The 18,269-nt window shown below is 27.9% G+C and overlaps 2 protein-coding genes across 3 annotated transcripts in view; both read right to left on the bottom strand.

Annotated features, from left to right (window-relative positions):
- Positions 1 to 2,773, bottom strand: part of LOC106790883 (multidrug resistance-associated protein 4-like) — a 6,168-nt gene extending 3,395 nt beyond the window's left edge. Inside the window, exons 1-7 of the mRNA XM_014756115.1 lie at positions 2,589 to 2,773; positions 2,387 to 2,497; positions 1,888 to 2,278; positions 1,461 to 1,595; positions 1,037 to 1,228; positions 637 to 945; positions 7 to 490 (exon numbers count right to left, since the gene is read on the bottom strand). Of these exons, the coding sequence (XP_014611601.1) occupies positions 7 to 490; positions 637 to 945; positions 1,037 to 1,228; positions 1,461 to 1,595; positions 1,888 to 2,278; positions 2,387 to 2,497; positions 2,589 to 2,662 (1,696 nt within the window). The 5' untranslated portion in view covers positions 2,663 to 2,773. The remainder of the gene's footprint in view (positions 1 to 6; positions 491 to 636; positions 946 to 1,036; positions 1,229 to 1,460; positions 1,596 to 1,887; positions 2,279 to 2,386; positions 2,498 to 2,588) is intronic.
- A 635-nt stretch (positions 2,774 to 3,408) lies between these two features.
- LOC106790901 (multidrug resistance-associated protein 4) lies at positions 3,409 to 16,551 on the bottom strand. 2 transcript variants are annotated; one of them, XM_014756144.1, is made up of 17 exons: positions 16,437 to 16,551; positions 16,194 to 16,333; positions 11,934 to 12,506; positions 10,678 to 10,788; positions 10,473 to 10,607; positions 10,173 to 10,377; positions 9,801 to 10,023; positions 8,611 to 9,267; positions 7,392 to 7,891; positions 6,972 to 7,253; positions 6,600 to 6,829; positions 6,033 to 6,517; positions 5,708 to 5,938; positions 5,207 to 5,547; positions 4,899 to 5,144; positions 4,456 to 4,758; positions 3,409 to 4,344 (listed from the first exon to the last, which is right to left on the bottom strand). In XM_014756144.1, the coding sequence occupies exons 3-17, from the start codon at positions 12,005 to 12,007 to the stop codon at positions 4,198 to 4,200; spliced, it is 4,170 nt and encodes a 1,389-aa protein (XP_014611630.1). In that variant the 5' UTR covers positions 12,008 to 12,506; positions 16,194 to 16,333; positions 16,437 to 16,551; the 3' UTR covers positions 3,409 to 4,197. The 2 variants fall into 2 exon arrangements, with proteins under 2 accessions (XP_014611630.1, XP_014611632.1); XM_014756146.1 differs by lacking the exon at positions 16,194 to 16,333 and having other exon boundaries at positions 16,437 to 16,527.
- Positions 16,552 to 18,269: the final 1,718 nt, after the last annotated feature.

The following is an 18,269-nucleotide window of genomic DNA, read 5'->3' on the forward strand; positions in this document are numbered from 1 at the left end:
CTCGACCGAAAAGAATATTTTCTTTGATGGTTCCATCAAAAAGCCACGGTTCTTGAGAGGCATAAGAAATTGTAATGTTTGGATTATCGGTGAAGAATTGTTTTAAGTCAGTCTGTGATTCCATTTTCGTTTTCATGTTTTGAAGAATATTTATGGTTCCAGCACCCAAAGGTAGTTCTTTCAAAAGTACGTATAAAAGGGCCGTTTTTCCTGCACCAACTTGACCAAACAAAATACAAAGCTGGCCTGAATCTACTTTCAAATTAACGTTACACAGAGTCGGTGGTAATTTATTAGACACCCAGTTTGCTGACACCCTAATTAATTGAATGGATGCCGGCTTAATCGGTTCAACATTTATCACTGGTTCTTCATTCTTGAAAATAATCCTACAACTCTCTAAGTCATTTTTATATCTCCTTTTTTTATATTTCGCTGTCGTCAATGACGTTTCAGTGGTTGATATAACTTCGTCCAACATTAAAAATTCCTGACAAAATTATTCATTAATATATGATTATTTAATTAATTAAATAAACGTAATAGTATATATTTAAAATTACTTATTGTTATAAAAAATGAATATAATTAATAATTATTAATTTATATTTATAAGGAAAAAAGGATGAAGCGAACCTGGATTCTATTGAAACTTATTTTAGTCTCGTTCCATAACATTAGACCTTGCAGAGTATGCATGATTAATGTTAATTGTAATATGTTGATGTATGTTGCCAAAAGATATGTATGCTCAGGATTTAAAGTTCCGTTCATAAGAGCGTATGATACCATAAAAATAAATAGTGCGATTCTCTCAGTATAAACTAACATCGAAAGAGACAATGTTCGAATTAACGCGGCGAGTCGAATTTTTTTCATTTCCGCGATACGTGTTGCCATCAGAAATTTACTGAACAGGTTTTCCCAGCAATACATTTTAATCACCTAAAGCAAAACATATTTTTATTCAAATACTCGCATCAATTAGAAGAATATTTATTTTTTCTTTTGATTTTTATCGTTAAAAATTAACTACCTGTATGCCATTTATAAATTCGCTCATAAGTTGTATCCTTTTATCTGTTAATATTGCTATATTTGCTCTCACACGATTACTTATTATAGGGAAATATCCGTGAATTGGTAAAGAGATCAGTAAAAAACAACCAATAGCAATAAATACTGAATTTCCAACCATTATCCACATTATTAGGGTTGTTGCTACGAACTACGAATTGTTGAATAATTTTATAATCCAATAATTACAATTGTTACATAGCATAAATTTATAATTGTAATGACTTGTATTAGGATTTAAATCACTTGGCATACAATTACGTCATTCTTGTCATACCTTATAAAGCTATTAATTTATTATTACTTAATGTTACCTAATTAATGTCCATTTATATTGTCGAATTATATTTTATTTGTATGTTAAAAAGTTAATTGTGTATTACCTGAATTGGTGCAATGTATACGTAATGCAGATAAGGACTTACTACATCAAAACGGCTCATATCATTGCTTAGAATATTAATTATTTGCCCACCATTAGTTGTTAGCGTTAGCGATATTTTATTTAGCCGTAATATCTGTAATAATTACTTTAATGTGTTTATCATATTTAATATTCAGTAATAAGACCTTAATACGTACTTCATCTATCAAAGATAAAATATTAGAGACAAGGTATGATATGATTTATATACTTCTTGAAGTATTCATTTTAGAAACTTTATGGGTTGCACATAAAAAATACAAAAAAAATACCACAAAGTAAATAATTCGTTGCCACTTACTTAACAACCGAAGAACGTTTAAATCCTATATCACGATGCACTAATTGCTATTTTTATCTATTTTAATAGTCAATAGTTGGTTTACCTTCCTGTATACCAGAGAACTGCAAGCGACACGTATTTGCATTCCTATTTCTTGACTTCGTAAATGCACATGATGATCAAGAATAACAGTAATAACAATATCGAGGACTAAACCGAATGCATATCCAATTACTTCTTCCTTCGTTATTTGTTTAGAATTTGAAGAAACATTGAAATAATTAATGATCCATGTTTGAAGAATTGGTTGTAACGGTTTTAATATTATACATTCTATAAATACGAGTATTGATAATAATATATATTTTCTCCCAAATATACGAAATATAGCTTTCTTTATGGACGGCTTTGTACTTTCGCCAAATTTCTTTTTACCGTATTTTTTTAATAAATATTCGTTATTTTCTATTTTTTCCAACTCGCGGCACCATTCTCTGTGCATAATTGTATAAAGAATTAATTTTATTTTTCATTGTCAACGAAGAAAAAAATAATAGGAAAAAAATTTAATGAACATTCGAATATTAAATAAATGATTATACTTTTCGAGCAAATCTCCAAGCCTTTTCGATTCGTTGCGCTTCAAAGGATCGTAAATGTCTTCTAACGTTAATATCCTTTTCGATCCTTTTTTAAATATATCTTTGAGCCACCTAATTTAATATAGTATACAAGTTAAAACAAATAATGAGATAGATTGATAAATTTCACATAATTAGTAGTAATTTTATAATCGAAACAAACCAAAAAGTTAAAGCACTAAATAAATTAGCCGATTCTTCCGGACTTCTGTTAACAGGACACTTTTGTATATTCATGTTTTTTTATCGGTTAACATTAATTCTATACATAATTTCTCTTTCGAATTGATTTGATTTTTTGGATATATTTATTAATTAAATACGCACAACTTATTTAGACTCCTATATGATCGAAAATTTAAAAACGACTGAGAACTTTTATCGCTAGCAAAACCACTGAAATATCATTTCTCATACATAATAACAAAATATAGAGCGATATGTAAAACTAACGTAGCATAGATTATTTGTAATCTAAATTTTGGAAAGAAACGTATACTTATTTTTCAAGAACACGAAATATACTTTTTACTGATAACAGTTACGGCTCACATGATTCACGAGAGAACGAAGTTATTATTTCATTATAATGTAGGAACATGTGAAGATATATTTAAAAGCTTATAAGCTATTTTAATTGCCATTTCCAAATATTTCGGAAATTAAGTACTTTTTTAAAACAATGAAAACAAAAATTCTACTTTTTTATTTGAGTTAAATAAACAGTATTATTTGCAGTATTTTTTTTTAATTACAGAAAATATCATAATCGATAGCGTTCAGGTGTAAAACTATTTAAGAAAAATAATACACAATACGCCTATAAGAATCGAGATATTTTTATGAATTACTTATCGGATGAATTCGTATGAAAAAATGCAAGGCTTTAATATCTTCTTCCTTGCATAATAATATTTGATAAAAAGAACTAAAATACAAGGTTACTTGAATTTGTCAATAAGGGATCAATGCGTCAAATTTACAAAGTCTATTTTTTTTATTTTATTTCTTTTTTTTTTCTTATTACATTTATTTATGAATCGTATAATACGTGCACTATGCGTATATAAGATAACATAATTCTCGTTTAAAAACTATATATGCCTATATATATATTTTTAATCAGTCGATTATACCATTATACATATTCAATAGTTTTATTTGGTAGTACAAAATTTTTTTATTATACTTATTAATATACTTTCTTAATATGTTTTTCTGGCTAGGAATACTTTATAGCACCTTATAACTGTATTTGAGAATAATCTAGGATCTCTGTATTTTTTAAATTATCACATTCGGAGCTAGGATCTATGGGCTTTGGAAATATTTTTTAGATAAAATGTAAAGTAGAAAAATATAAGTACTTTTATAGTATATGCAAGTATTTGTACTTGTCAAGAGATTAAAGTAGTAAAATCTGATAAATATAGATTAGATTTGAAGAGAAGAAAAAAGAAAACTATTTATGCATGTACTATACATGTAAATATTTATATATGTATATACATACATGCAATAAAAAGCTATTCACGAATATAATATGAAATATATATTTTTTTTTTTTGTAATTAAAGGAATCTTTTGGCATAATACTTATTAAAATAGAAATATCTGTATGTGTATACTTATTCTCTACATATATAACTATAGTTTCTTGGTATAGAATTTTTATGAACTAAGGAACAATCAGGCTTTAAAAGTCCGATATTAATAATATGATTTAACTCTAAGATTGTTAAGTAACGTTAGAAAAATATGTAGAAAAAATATCATAAGGTTTGTTCTCCATATTTGTTTATATATGATTGTTTGGCCATTTTAATAAGTTGATCGGACATAGCTCTACCAGTTTCTTTTACTAATGAAGTAAATTGGCTATATTTATTTTGTAATAGTATATGTGGATGATCATATTCCTAAAAATTATAAAAATTTATTTAATAAGTATAAGAAATTAGAAAAAATAATAAATAAATTTAAAATAGTTTAAAGATAGTATAAAAATAATTGTTAATAGTAAAACGTACCGCCATACGACCCTTGTCCATAACCAATACTTTATCACTATCCATTATAGTATTTAATCGATGTGCAACAGTCAATACTGTACAATAAGCAAACTTCTTTCTTATTGTATGTTGTATTAAAGCATCTGTTTGTGGATCTACATTGGCTGTTGCCTCATCGAGCATTAATATACGATTGTTTCGTAAAATTGCTCTTGACAAACATATCAGTTGTCTTTGACCAACACTGAAATTACTACCTCTATCAAGTACTCGTAATTCTAAACCATTTCCATTTCCTATTATTGCTTCTTTTAATTCGACCTATAAACAAAAAAAATTAGTTAATATTCATATCAGGATATTTCTAGCAGGTGTAGTACTACTGAACAGGAAATGATTTTTGACTTTTTCTTTTCGCTAGAAATTATTCCCTGCTCAGTTAAAAATATAAAAATATTAACTTCTTCCAAAGCTTCCCAAACTATATTATCCGAGAATTCATCAAATGGATCTAGATTACGTCTTAATGTTCCTGAGAATAAAACTGGATCTTGAGGAATGATTGATATATTACATCGTAAATCTTCTAAAAATATAGATCCTGTATCAATATTATCAATTTCAATAACTCCTTCAACCTTTGCTAATCTGAATAATGCTGATATTAATGACGATTTTCCTGCACCTGTTCTTCCCACAATACCAACCTGTAAGAATGATTATTAAATTATAATACAAATAAAATACAATTGCATAATAAATTGTATACCTTCTCACGTGGAAGAACCAAAAAATTTAAATTTTTTAAAATCGGTGGATCTTCATCTGTATACTTCATGTATACATTTCTAAATCTAATACAACCTTGGCTAGGCCAATTCTTAGGTGCACTTTGCGGTAATTCGTTGGTAATTTGTTTGTCAATTTTCTTATAAAATTTTCCTTTATTACGTAAATTAGTTTCTGGTGGAAGTTGCGTGTATTCAAGGACACGTTCAACGGACATCATTTGATTAGCTACTTCGGCACTTTGTCGCATTCCCCATTGTATCATACCAGTCATAGCCATAACTTGCGTAATTGCCAAGCCTACTTCTCCGCCAGAAAAATCTAAATACGAAAATTTTATTATAATTATTATTACGAATTTTCTGTTCATATTATAGCAAAACAAATATGGATATATATATTTTTACTTTTAATTAATAAATAAATGAAAAGGAAAAAAACGAAGAAGAAGATCGAATAAGCGGAAGAAAATAATTCGTACTTGTATTCAGTAAAAGAAAGCTGAAAGTGACAAGTGATGTAAATATGAAACAAAATATATCCAAAGAAAATCCAAATGCTGTACTAGTTACAATATACATGTACACTGTAGACGTGTGCGTATCTTGAAATTTATCGAACTCCTTTTTTAATATTTCTTGTGCGCCGTATGCTCTTATCGTTGAAAGACCATTTAACGTGGCATTTAAATGTGTGAACACTGGCGATCGTGCTGTATAATCAAAAATATAAATTATTACACTCATTACTAGAATATTATTTTTTTTTAAAATAAAACGAAAAAATAATTATAAAATAAAACTTACTTATGCCCTCTAAACGTTTAATATTCTTACTAGTTTTAAGATAAACTTTACGAATCCAATAAAATATCGTTCCCAAAAATATTACAGGTATTAAAAACAAAGGATTCACTATGCATGATACTGCCAATGATCCAAACATTAGCATACATATTTGACCAGCATCTAACAAAGCTTTAGGCAATAACTCATCAATAGCTCCAATATCTTTGGAAAATCTATTAAGAATTCTTCCGCTAGGATTAGTATCAAAAAATCTCATGTTAGTTCTAATCAATGCGCTAAAAGTCATGTCGTATAAACGTTGACTGCATAGCATACACATTTTATAAAAAATTAAAGATCTCGTTATCCCAATAACGAATATTCCAAGAACGATTCCAGTATAAATATAAATATAAGTATCGTTTATTCGTCTTGGTTCTGCATTTTCCTCAGTGAAATTAAGTTTTTCATTTCGATAATGTAATGTCTCTTCGGCAGTAACCCTGAAGTCAAATATTTATAATATAAATATTAATATTATAAATAAACATTTAAGATTGTACAATATAGAGACCAATAACTTACAAGATTGGGATAAAATAATCATTAAGACTTGCGACGCATTGTGTGAGAATAATTAAAAACAAGACTGTCAAGGCAAGAAAGAGATTGGCACCATCTTGAAAATAACGAATAAAAATGGATCCTTTAATTACGCCTCGTGATGTCCCTTCTAAACCATTATTAAGTGTTTCAACATTCTCGTTTTCTTCTTCGTCGTCTGTACAAGCGCTACTAGCTTCTGGCGTATGGCTCTGTTGAATTAAAAATCAATTTAATTAATATACATGTATTGGTATTTGCGATAGTTAACTAATTGAAAATCACAAAATAGAAAAAATTCATTGTACAATTTATTTATTAATTATACATATATATAATAGTTGAAAACTTTACCCTATTACTCAACGAGGAAAATTGTCTTCTTATCGAATTCGTATCTAAAGAAGTATCTTCGCCCATCTCGTTATCCGTTGCCAATAAACTACTATATTCAGGATAATCGATCAGAAGATCGTGATATTTTTGATACATTTTGAATTTTCCCCGTTCCATAAGTATTATAGCATCGACTTCTTTTATGTATTGCAATTGATGTGTTGCCAATATTCGAGTTTTATTTGCCAAGTATCGTTGAAGGCATTCTTCAAAAAGATGTTTACTTATATGGGCGTCGACCTAATATTTCAATTTAATTAAAAATCTAATATTTTACATACTTTAACTTGTTTTTATATACTACAGTTATAAATATTATATAACGCATAACACGTAAATCTTTCTATTTTATTATAGACAATGTAATTTATATTTTACCGCGCTCAAAGGATCATCTAAAAGGTAAATATCCGCTTGCTTGTACATTGCTCTTGCCAAGTTAATTCTAGCTTTTTGACCGCCAGATAAAGAGCTTCCTCTATCACCAACGATCGTTAAATCACCCTGTGGGAATTGTTTGAAATCTCTAAGAAGGGCACAAGCTTTGATTATACGCTGATAACGTTGACGATCGTATGGTTGTCCAAATAGAATATTTTGTCTAACGGTAGAACCAAATACCCATGCCTCTTGACAAGCATAACTCACATTACCGTAACATTTCACAACGCCATTTATGATATTCATCTCACCGAGTATTGTCGAAAGTAGTGAACTTTTACCTGATCCTACCATCCCAATAACTGCATATAATTTCCCTTTCTCTAATGATAATTGTATACCTTCTAATATTGTATCTGTATGATTAGAATCCCAATTTGCCACTACGTTAGTCATCGTAATTGCATATAAATCATCGGCTGTGGAAACACGTTTATCTAAAACAAAAATGAAATGTTTAAATAATTGAATAGCTATTTACATGCCTCTAAATTTTGCTTCTATTAGACGTGAATATTTTTAGTTGAAACTGTATATACTATTTTTTGTGCGATTTTCCACTATTCCGTCAGAGATTAAAGAAGCAACAAAATATGCTATACTATATTTATTACGAAAAAATGTAGTAAGTGGCACGAAAGTTATAACGGAAACAATTTTTTTAGCATTTTTTGTAAACAAAAATGAAAGAAATTAAAGTTTTTTACTTTATAGTCAGAGTATTCAATGATAAAATTACTTTCACAGTAATTCTAGTTCCTTTTATTTATAGAAATGTACTTTCTCGTACATACAAAAAAAGGAATAAATACTTACTTATCGTACGCTGTTCATAACAACCATAAATTTACAAATTTTTAAAGTCAAAAGAAATACTTTTTGCATAGATCGCATAAAAAAAACTTTTAAGTGATTTATATTTAACTCGTTACATTGCATAAACACATTGGTGGAACAAGAATTGTCCAATTCCAAAAGCACCAATGTATATAATATAACAGTTTAAATATATATTATATAATCATTTACAAATGTCACGTATTTTTTTACGAAGAACTTCTACATTTTCAAATTTATTCAAAAGAAAGAGAAAGAAAAAAGATAGCAGAATAGTAGGAAGCTGCATTTCTTTTCTTTTTTAAAATAAAACATTTACCGTTAACAAGATGCGCCGTGTTTTTCAACAAATCGGTGGCGACGATGACTAATCCATTTTGCAAATTTGTTCCGTTATCATCAATATAATTTTCATCATTGACATCATCATCCATATAAGGCAAATCTTGTCTAGATGCTCTGATCGAAGTTTGTCTCGATATAGAGGTAATACTACCATTAGGACTTCTCGATAATTTATTACTAATAGTAATATTATTACTACGAAATTCGTCGAACATCAAGAAGTTTTGAAGTCTTCTTACTACCACAAGACATTCCGCAATTTCGGCAAAACCACGTACAAACATTCCCGACATTGTTTGAGCAAGAATATTGAAGTACGATGAAAAAACGAATACTTTTTCGGCAGTCAATTCATTATGAAGCAAAATCATTGATACGAGAGTACAGTAAAGTGCCATTCTCGTGGTAAATAAATTAAAAGTCATATAGATTCCACGAATAGAAGAGCTCTTACTGACTACTTGCAACTCCAATTTTCTAGCCAATTCGACTAACGCACAGAAGGGTTTCTCCCAAGCGTACATTTTTATTACTTGCACGCCAGAAATAATCTCGTCCATCAGACGTACTCGTTCATCGGTTTTTATAGCTGTCTGTAGTCTGAATTTAGAAGACAATTTGCCGGTATAGGCTGAAACAAACATAGACAATCATTTTCAAAAAGATTATCTCGACGTAACGATAGTCCCAAGAAAAGGAACTTTTATTTTGGGACTTTGTTACGTCTTTGTATCTTCTTCTTTTTTTTTTAACCATTATATTATTAATAACGCGTTGTATGCATTTAACGAAGAGTAAGTGTGTGCAAATGCAAATGATATTTATAACTACATGCATCTTACGAAATAACTATTGTTAATCCAAAATGAGTTTACGTAAGTAAGATAGAATGTTATAAACGAAACAATAATTATTAACTTTTCTCTTCTCTTCTCGAATAAATCAAAATTAATGAAATATTATAAATTGATTTGATTAAAATAAGATGAAAAATTAGTTAATAGAAATAATATGATCGTAAAGTTTACAGATCGTTTATTGGCACCCCTATTAAAGTAAGATAAAGAAAGATAAAGAAAGATAATTGCAACTCGATATTGATTTCCGGTACTAGTATGCATACATATAGTCAAAACAGTAATCTTATCGATCGTATATACTTACACTGAATTGGTACGACTACAAAAACTGCAGCGATGCCAAAGAGACCAGAATATCCAGCTTCAGTATAAAGAAAATAGGCAATGATTAAAGCAGTAAGTGGTGCGGACCACATATGGTGTATAAAAATGGAAACAAGATCGAATCTATTAACATCATTAGCCACTAAATTGACTACTTTTCCTGGAGCAGTATCTCCCAATGCTGTTTGACTTAATCTTAATGCCTGTTAAATGCACAAACATATATCTATTTAAATTTAATCATTTTGATCAGTAGGATAAATACGAGGAAGTGTATAGGAATATATACCTATTATATATATAAATTATATATGTTAATTTAACAAATATAAGCGTGTAATAATTTACATACTTTTCTGTAGACTACGGAACAAGCTGCAATTCTTACTTTGGCACCAATGTGAAATGCTTTAAATATGGTTTGATTAATTGTAATTACGCTAATCGCTGTTGCTATACAAATACCGGATGCATATAAAAGTGCAGTTTGGTATGTTTCTCCACTACCTTTTCTAAAATATCTTAGAAGACCACCCAATAGTAATGGTGTTCCTAATCTAACAAGGATAAACAAAAAGGTTTAGATATTAACCATTATCAATGTTTTGCATATCATATTGCGTTTGATTATAATTTTAATTACTGATAATACCTTATCACAAATTCATTAAGTATCTGTAATAATCCTAAAAGGAAATATTCCATTAAAAAAGTACGAAATATCGCTCTCAAAAAGTACGGACTACGTTTTCGTTTCTTCGCATTTTCCAATTCGATCTTCCATCGTCTAAAATAAATACAAAAATAATCTAATCTTGTATCTAATACCTAATCTAGGTTTATTAATATATACTTACTTTTCTAATCTATCTCCAAGGGCTGTAGAACTATCTTCTTTCAAGGGATCATATAAATCATCTGTTTCTAATACTTTTTTGTACCCAATTTTAAATAAATTCAACGACCACCTAATTAGTTAAAAGAACTTTTAAATAACTTGATTTCTATTAAATATTATCTTTTACATATATTACATTAACGCGACAAAATTGTACATAAATAAATATATGGAAGTAGAGTGCATCTATTTATAGATATATTACAATCGAAAATCGAGCTTAGAAAATTTCAAAAGAAGAAAATTTCTACTGCTCTGAATCAGCTAGAAAAAAATATGCAACAATTTTTTTCCTTTTCTTGTGATTTTTGGAAAGTTAAAAATCAATGCTGATGAGCCGTGATAAAAACTTACTACCGTGTTTTAAATATTATGCATTGTAAATGATTTTCTAAACCACAATTTCAAGAACAATCGTCAAATTGCATAATATTTCGTAATAGATTACGTCGTATATTTGTTTTTTTACGTGATGTTCCTTTTTTTTTTATCTTTCCAGACAATATTTGTTCATGTTCAAAAATACTTGTATACAAAGAATGAAATTTACAACTATAGTACTTTAAATCTCAATTATCTTCCAAACGAAGTGTGGTAATAATTTATTACTAGATTTATTACAAATGATCACTACTGTATAAATATACACCCCCTCCCTTCTCTCAAAATTGTAATTATCTATATTAAGCAATCTATATCAACCATCATAACTTGACAAGGCTACGATTAACGAAAAAAATTATTTTTACATGCACTTTTTAGCTGAATCAGTATTGTCCAGATTTTTTTTATTAAACTCTCTTGTGATTTTAACGATATTCATTCGAACATCTATCAGTATAAACCCAGGATGTATACGTTAATTTCTTAAACGCATATTATTTTTTTTTATTTAATAATACTTCATGATACAATGAATGTTTCGTAAGAAGAATGATATTAGAAATTAAATATTAAATAAGAAAACTACAATTTATAGCACGTGTTTGCAATAACAATACAGTATATGATCAGTTTATTGATCCATCATGCATATATGTATCATAAATGAAAAGTAATAAATATTAATATTTAATAGTAATCACATTTTTAATACTATTAGATTCGCCAATAAATCCATATGGCTTTTTACCGTTTATTTACTTATTATCAGAAAATTGCATCGTCGAAAACTTCGTTTTTTTATCAATTTAAATATTATAAACAATTACTTACCACCAAAATAGTACGGAAATGAAATTTGCCTTCTCCCTTGGATTAGGCTTAATCTTTGATTTACTCGAATCCATGGTTTTCCTTTTCTTTTGTGTAGATTAATAAAATTTTCTTTTTTCTTATAGAAGAAATATGATAATATATTTAAATTACTATGTAAACGTTAAAAAACAACCCTATTAAAATATATCACTAATCGATCAAGCACAGTTATCTTCTTAATCACGTTAACTTAAAGTGACACTTATCTTGAAATCCACTTAAATATCTTTTTAATGATCGAGTACTTAACGATTGAGAGCAAAATTATCACTGAATGCAAGTTTAAACAATACGACTCGATATACATCACAGCACACAAAATCTTCTTGTTTAATCTTCCAATTATGATCAATCCAAAATGAAATCTTCGGCTTTTACACAAGGATTCAGGAAGATATTAACGATCTGTTATGTAGTAGTAGTAGTGATAGTTATAGAATCCTCGACATGATTTAATAATTATCATCCTCTTGCAGTGTAGAATATTCGCAACAAATTTCTTTTATCTCGAGAGAGGCATTCGTCGCAGAACTAAAATCCGAAATAATTTGGTATCTCAGAAGGTTGAGTGTATTTAAAAGAACATTTCGTATCACACAATTATAAACCATATCTATCTTATCTAAAATCAAACTGCGTCATTGTTCAAATAATTGATTTGCAAGAATGAATATCTTAAGCATTAAAAGTCATTAAAATATCCTTTCTATCTCAACGATCACAAGAAACGAGAGCTTCTATTGCGAGGAACAAAACAAAATTCAATTTAATTTCTAGAGTTCAGAATTTAATTTACAATTTTTAATAAATATATTCTATCTTATTTTAAAAAGTAAATGATATTCAGTTTTCTAATCTATTTTATTTGCACATTTAAAAAAATCCGAACAGATGTGTAAATACACGTCATATATATTTATGAGATAACAAAAGTTCTTTTATTTTTTGCATTAAAATACGAAGAAACGTTTTATTCGGCCCAATATATATATATAAGTTAAAGAAAGCTATAATTATTATTGAATTTTTATTTTCGTCATACTATCGTTTCAACAGGTGGCTGTGAATGATCGTAAAAGTTAGGAGCTACGATGAAATAGTAAGAGAAAGGAAAGAAACGTGGAGATACCTGCATAACTTATAAAATTCTTCGAAGTCGAGGTCAACCGATTTTGTAGTAGAGATTATATATTTTTTAATGAGAATCGATTATGAAATGTAAATAAAAAATTTCGACAGAAATAAGAAGTTTCTTGTGTATGTAAGAAAAACAAAAACAAAAATTACGCAATGTTTCATATAATATACGAATGCTATATCTATTGCAGTTAAAATGCAGCAATTTATTTCTTTTTTTTATTTCAAAGTTTTAAAGTTTCTTATCATCAATGACATTCTATATTTTTCCTTCGTAATTTTTATTTTAACTTCATCTATGGTAACGAATAGAACTTTAATACATTATCTTTAATACATTACTTTTAATTACATGTATCTATACCAGAAAATAATTTTAGTTGACCATATGTTCATTGCTTCACATAGGTGCATTAATATAGAATAATATATATATATACACTTATATCATCGTTAGTCAGCATCTTTGTTTTTTACCTAACATTATTTTCAAGAGTATATTAGTAACTTTTATATAATGAAATTTTATATAAGATGTAAAGTTACAAGAACGAAACGAAAAACAGCAATAAATTTATTTCTTGCTTAATTAATTATTTTATTTATTTATTTAATAATAAACTGTTTGATTACGGCATATTAAATTGCGTCACTACCTTGATAAGATTTCTGACGTGTAACACAAGTTACATTTTTGTCAATATTTTATGTATCGACATGTAATAAAATTCATTGCCACTTGTGACATTAATAACTGGATTTATATTTCTAATTATACTTGTTGTAAATGAAATTAATTTGTTGTTGATCGATTGATTTGTATCTTTCAATGTTATTTATAAATCAAATCAAAAAGAAAGTGTTAATATCACGATAAGATTCGGTTTTCTTATCAAAATACTAGTTTACAGGAATGAGTGCTTTGAAATACTTCAAGACAAATTGTTCAGGAAGATAAGCGCATAATTCGGAAAGGAAAGAGAAAAAAAATACATTGAAGAATAAAAATAAGCGATAAGATGTTCGAAAAAGGAAGGAGTGATTTACTATTGGTCGTGAGCCTATTATTTGCCTGAACAGTTAGTTTGAACTCTAAATAAATACAGATGTCCTCGAGAACCCTGCCAGTTATGTATGAACATTTTGGTTCAATCTTTTTTCGGGTTAATTTTCTGGAACTCCTTAGACTAATCTTTTGTTTGTAGATTTTAAAAAATGAAAAATATCTGTATAGAATTCCTAAGTTAATTCGTATAATATTTATTTTTAATTCGATAAATATTATTTGTTAGTATAATTAATTTGAATGCGAATAGAAATTGAATAACTAAGGGTAAAGATAAAAAGAGAAGACAGTTCAGTCGATCAATTCTTTTATATAGGACGACCCTTCGAAAGTAACCCTCCCTGTTTCTTTTTTCATTCTCGAACACGTTAAGGGATCTAATAGAATACTCAATGAGCTTAACTTAAACATTAAACTAAGATTCTTTGTATGAACTTACAGTAATATATATCATCGAAATAATTCAGATTCATCGCGTATATTATTGAAGAAAATGGTTGTATATATTAATTACTAAAAATAATTGCAATTGTTATATATGTTGCTAAAAATTGATCTAACAACATCCAAATATTTGTGATAATTGCTGTGTATGTAATATATAATTCATTGGTTCGTATTTAAATAAACACGTTCATAACAGAACGTTCGAAGTTAGAACTCGAATTCGAACAATATCGCCTATCGTATTATTTTTTGACGAAGCGAACAAACAGAGTCGTTAAAAGGAAAATAATTTGTTACAGCTGATTATATTTATATACGTTGATATGCGTGCACGTTGTAAATATATATCTGTTGTAGACTTCGTGTAGTATATAAGTAAGTATAAACGAGAAAAGATACGTAGGCTTAAACGATAGAGAATTAAATAGCGTAATACGTGTAACGCTTGAGAGACATGGAGAATTCCCATCTTTCTTCTTTGAAAGTGGGGTCAATTGTTGATAGCACGTGACGTGTCTACATTTAATTTGGAATGACAATGCGTAGTATTAGCGAATTACTTTGATCCTAGAAAATATCGATCATTAAAATATAACTGATCATATGCTGACTAACGATCTATAAATGATTCTTGATCATTAATCTGTTACCGATTATACAAAATATTAAGAAATAATATTCAAACCTAATTAACGCATTACCAAAACACTGTTTCCACATTTTTATTAAATATTAATAAAATAAAAATAAAGAAAAGAGATAAAAACAGATAACAAAACAATTCTCGTGCGTGATTTTAAAAAATATATCATCGCACATCGATCTAAAGGAAAAATTTGGAATTTACATAGGTCAAACTTTCGATCAAATAAAATATTAAAAGTTCTTTTCGTTAAACATACTCAAGGTTCTTCCGCGCATGTTTCTTTGTTCGAAGGTCGAACACACTCGGAACGATTTATCCGCATGCGTGAATAGAATTCACAGTTTGTGACGTATACACATGATTACTTTTCAAGCGTCATTATGATCTCGTAAAATATAACACTGCAATCGACTTTTATCGAATCTTACGAGATGCGAATGAATTAACGAAAAACGAAAGAGAACAAAATCTTTAAAACAAAATTGTTTAAACGAGTTATATAATAAAAAACAAAAATTGCATTATTCCTATAATAAGGTTTCATATTATAATCGTATTTCTCGGAAGATCTCGTAGCAGATATTTTCAGAATCACCAGAATAAATGCGTTGTTGTTTCTATCTCTTTCTTCCTTTTTCTCTTTCTCTTTCTTTTTCACCTCCCCCCTACTCTTACCTATTTCTATATCTCTTCCTTCTCATTTATCTCTCTATGTGTATGTTCCCTTTAATTTCATAATAAAAACAGATGTACATTATCTTATAATTATAGTAAATATTATGATAATATAAATGATCGCTCTTAATTAAACGAATTATATCTCGGATTCTTATATTTTTCTTTTTATCATTTTTCTTTTCTTCGCTGTATTTATATGAGAAGTTTTTTAATATCATTTTTAAATATTATAAATTATACTCACGTATAGAAAAGGATGCGATAAACTATTGTAATTGATTAATTATAATTAATACCGATTATAAATTATTCCTTTTTTATCACAAATTCTTGATTCATATATCAAGATTTCGCGCGTTACTATTCTTTACGGTAAAGTGGCGCCTTAGAAAAAAATAATTAAAGATATCACAAATATAGTAAAAATATTAATCGAGTCTTTCAAACGAATAAAAAAACACTTTAATTAATAAGAAACATTACGCACTGCTATAAAAATTTCTATTCTTTGCCGCCTCTCTTTTGCTCCACCAAACTACATCATACAATTAGCACCGTAGAACACGTTCTCGAGACTAACCTAATCCTTACTGAGAGTCCACTGCACAAACTTATGTGTACATATATATATACAGGTTTATATATGTTAATATATACAAGTATTCTACGTATGTGTACAAGCATATTTCTTTTACATCACCACCGAAGGGTTGAATACGACGTCAGCACCGTCTAGTTGCACAGTGTTAAATTAAATCTTACAGCGCAAATATTCAAATGATATTACAGTAGAAAAACGATAGTAACAAATGAATATCAATTTATTTATATTGATATCTCTATTAGATTGTCCCGAAAATTGTTACTTTATCTAACTATTTTTATGCAAATATATAATCTAATCTCTAAACTTTATTAAATCTATTTCAGTACAATATCATAAAATGGCTACATCAATAGTGCCGAAATATGGGTTCTGCACCAGTTTGGTTTGCTTCTATGGTGAAAGGAAAAAATTCTTTGTTGAAAAAATTGTGTGTGTGTGTGTTTATCTTCAATTCTTTACGAGAATTTGAGGTCTAATGATAAAAAGTAGCCCTTAACGTAAAACTTAGTAAGAAAAAGCAAAAGAAACTTTCTTCTTCCGGACGATTAAATATAAGAAAACAGTTTATTGTCTATTTTAAATTCAAAATTGATATACAATCAGTTTATATATTTAAAAATAATGTTAACAGTATTATTGTAGTTACTTAATTGATTTTTCTTACAACGTTATATTTATAATCTTATTGTCTATCCTCTTAGATAATTATTTACATTTGTTAAATCAATTTATAATTAGCATAGATCCCTGCCTATGATATAATAGAAAACTATTTCTATTTATCTTTTCTATATATATATAGAAAAAATGTAAATATATATATATTTAAAATACTTTAGTTATTTTTATTTTGTTTTTAGATATGTGAGGCATTTATTAATTCCTGCGCTTTTGTTTTTTTTTCTTTTATTATAGAATTAAAATTTTATAATTATTATTTAAGAACATATGAGAGATTTTCATAGCTAAAAAGAATTTGTACTAATAACTATTGTTTGACATGATTTCGTTGTCATCATCATCATTCCTATCGTATTACTTGATTTTATTTAACAAACACATAAAGATAGTCAGTCATGCTAAATATTTTCTGTCTTTCTTTTATTTTCTTTTTCTTTTCTTTTTGCTTTTTGAACTGTTATAATCGATCGTACATTACATTGCACTACTCCATTGAGCTATGAGAACATTTTTCTAATCTGCATTATAATATGCATAACATGGAATATGTAAAAGAAATATATATATATATATAGAGAGAGAGAGAGAGAGAGAGAGAGAGAGAGAGAGAGAGAGAGAGAGAGANAGAGAGAGAGAGAGAGAGAGAGAGAGAGAGAGAGAGAGAGAGAGAGAAAGAAAGAGAGAGAGAGAGAGAGAGAGAGAGAGACAGAGAGAGAGATAGAGAAAGTAAACATTAAATTTAACATGGTTTTACTTATAAAAATCAGAAAGCAATTTTAGCATCTATTACAATTAAGAAAAAAATTCGAAAAATATAAAAAATGAATAGAAAAATACTGATAAAATATTAATTTAAAAAAAAAAAAGAAAAAGAAACAGAAAAATAATACCGCACGTAATAAAATATAGTTATAATAGATGACACCTGTGGCATATACTTTAAAGATTAAAATATATAAATAAATTATTGTTAAGTCATTACAAATTTAATAAATACTACCAATAGCTATAAGCCACTCGATATTGTTTTAA

The sequence above is a fragment of the Polistes canadensis genome, unplaced genomic scaffold (genome assembly GCF_001313835.1).
Source record: "Polistes canadensis isolate GaletaPanama2010 unplaced genomic scaffold, ASM131383v1 scaffold_267, whole genome shotgun sequence".
Taxonomy (NCBI): domain Eukaryota; kingdom Metazoa; phylum Arthropoda; class Insecta; order Hymenoptera; family Vespidae; genus Polistes; species Polistes canadensis.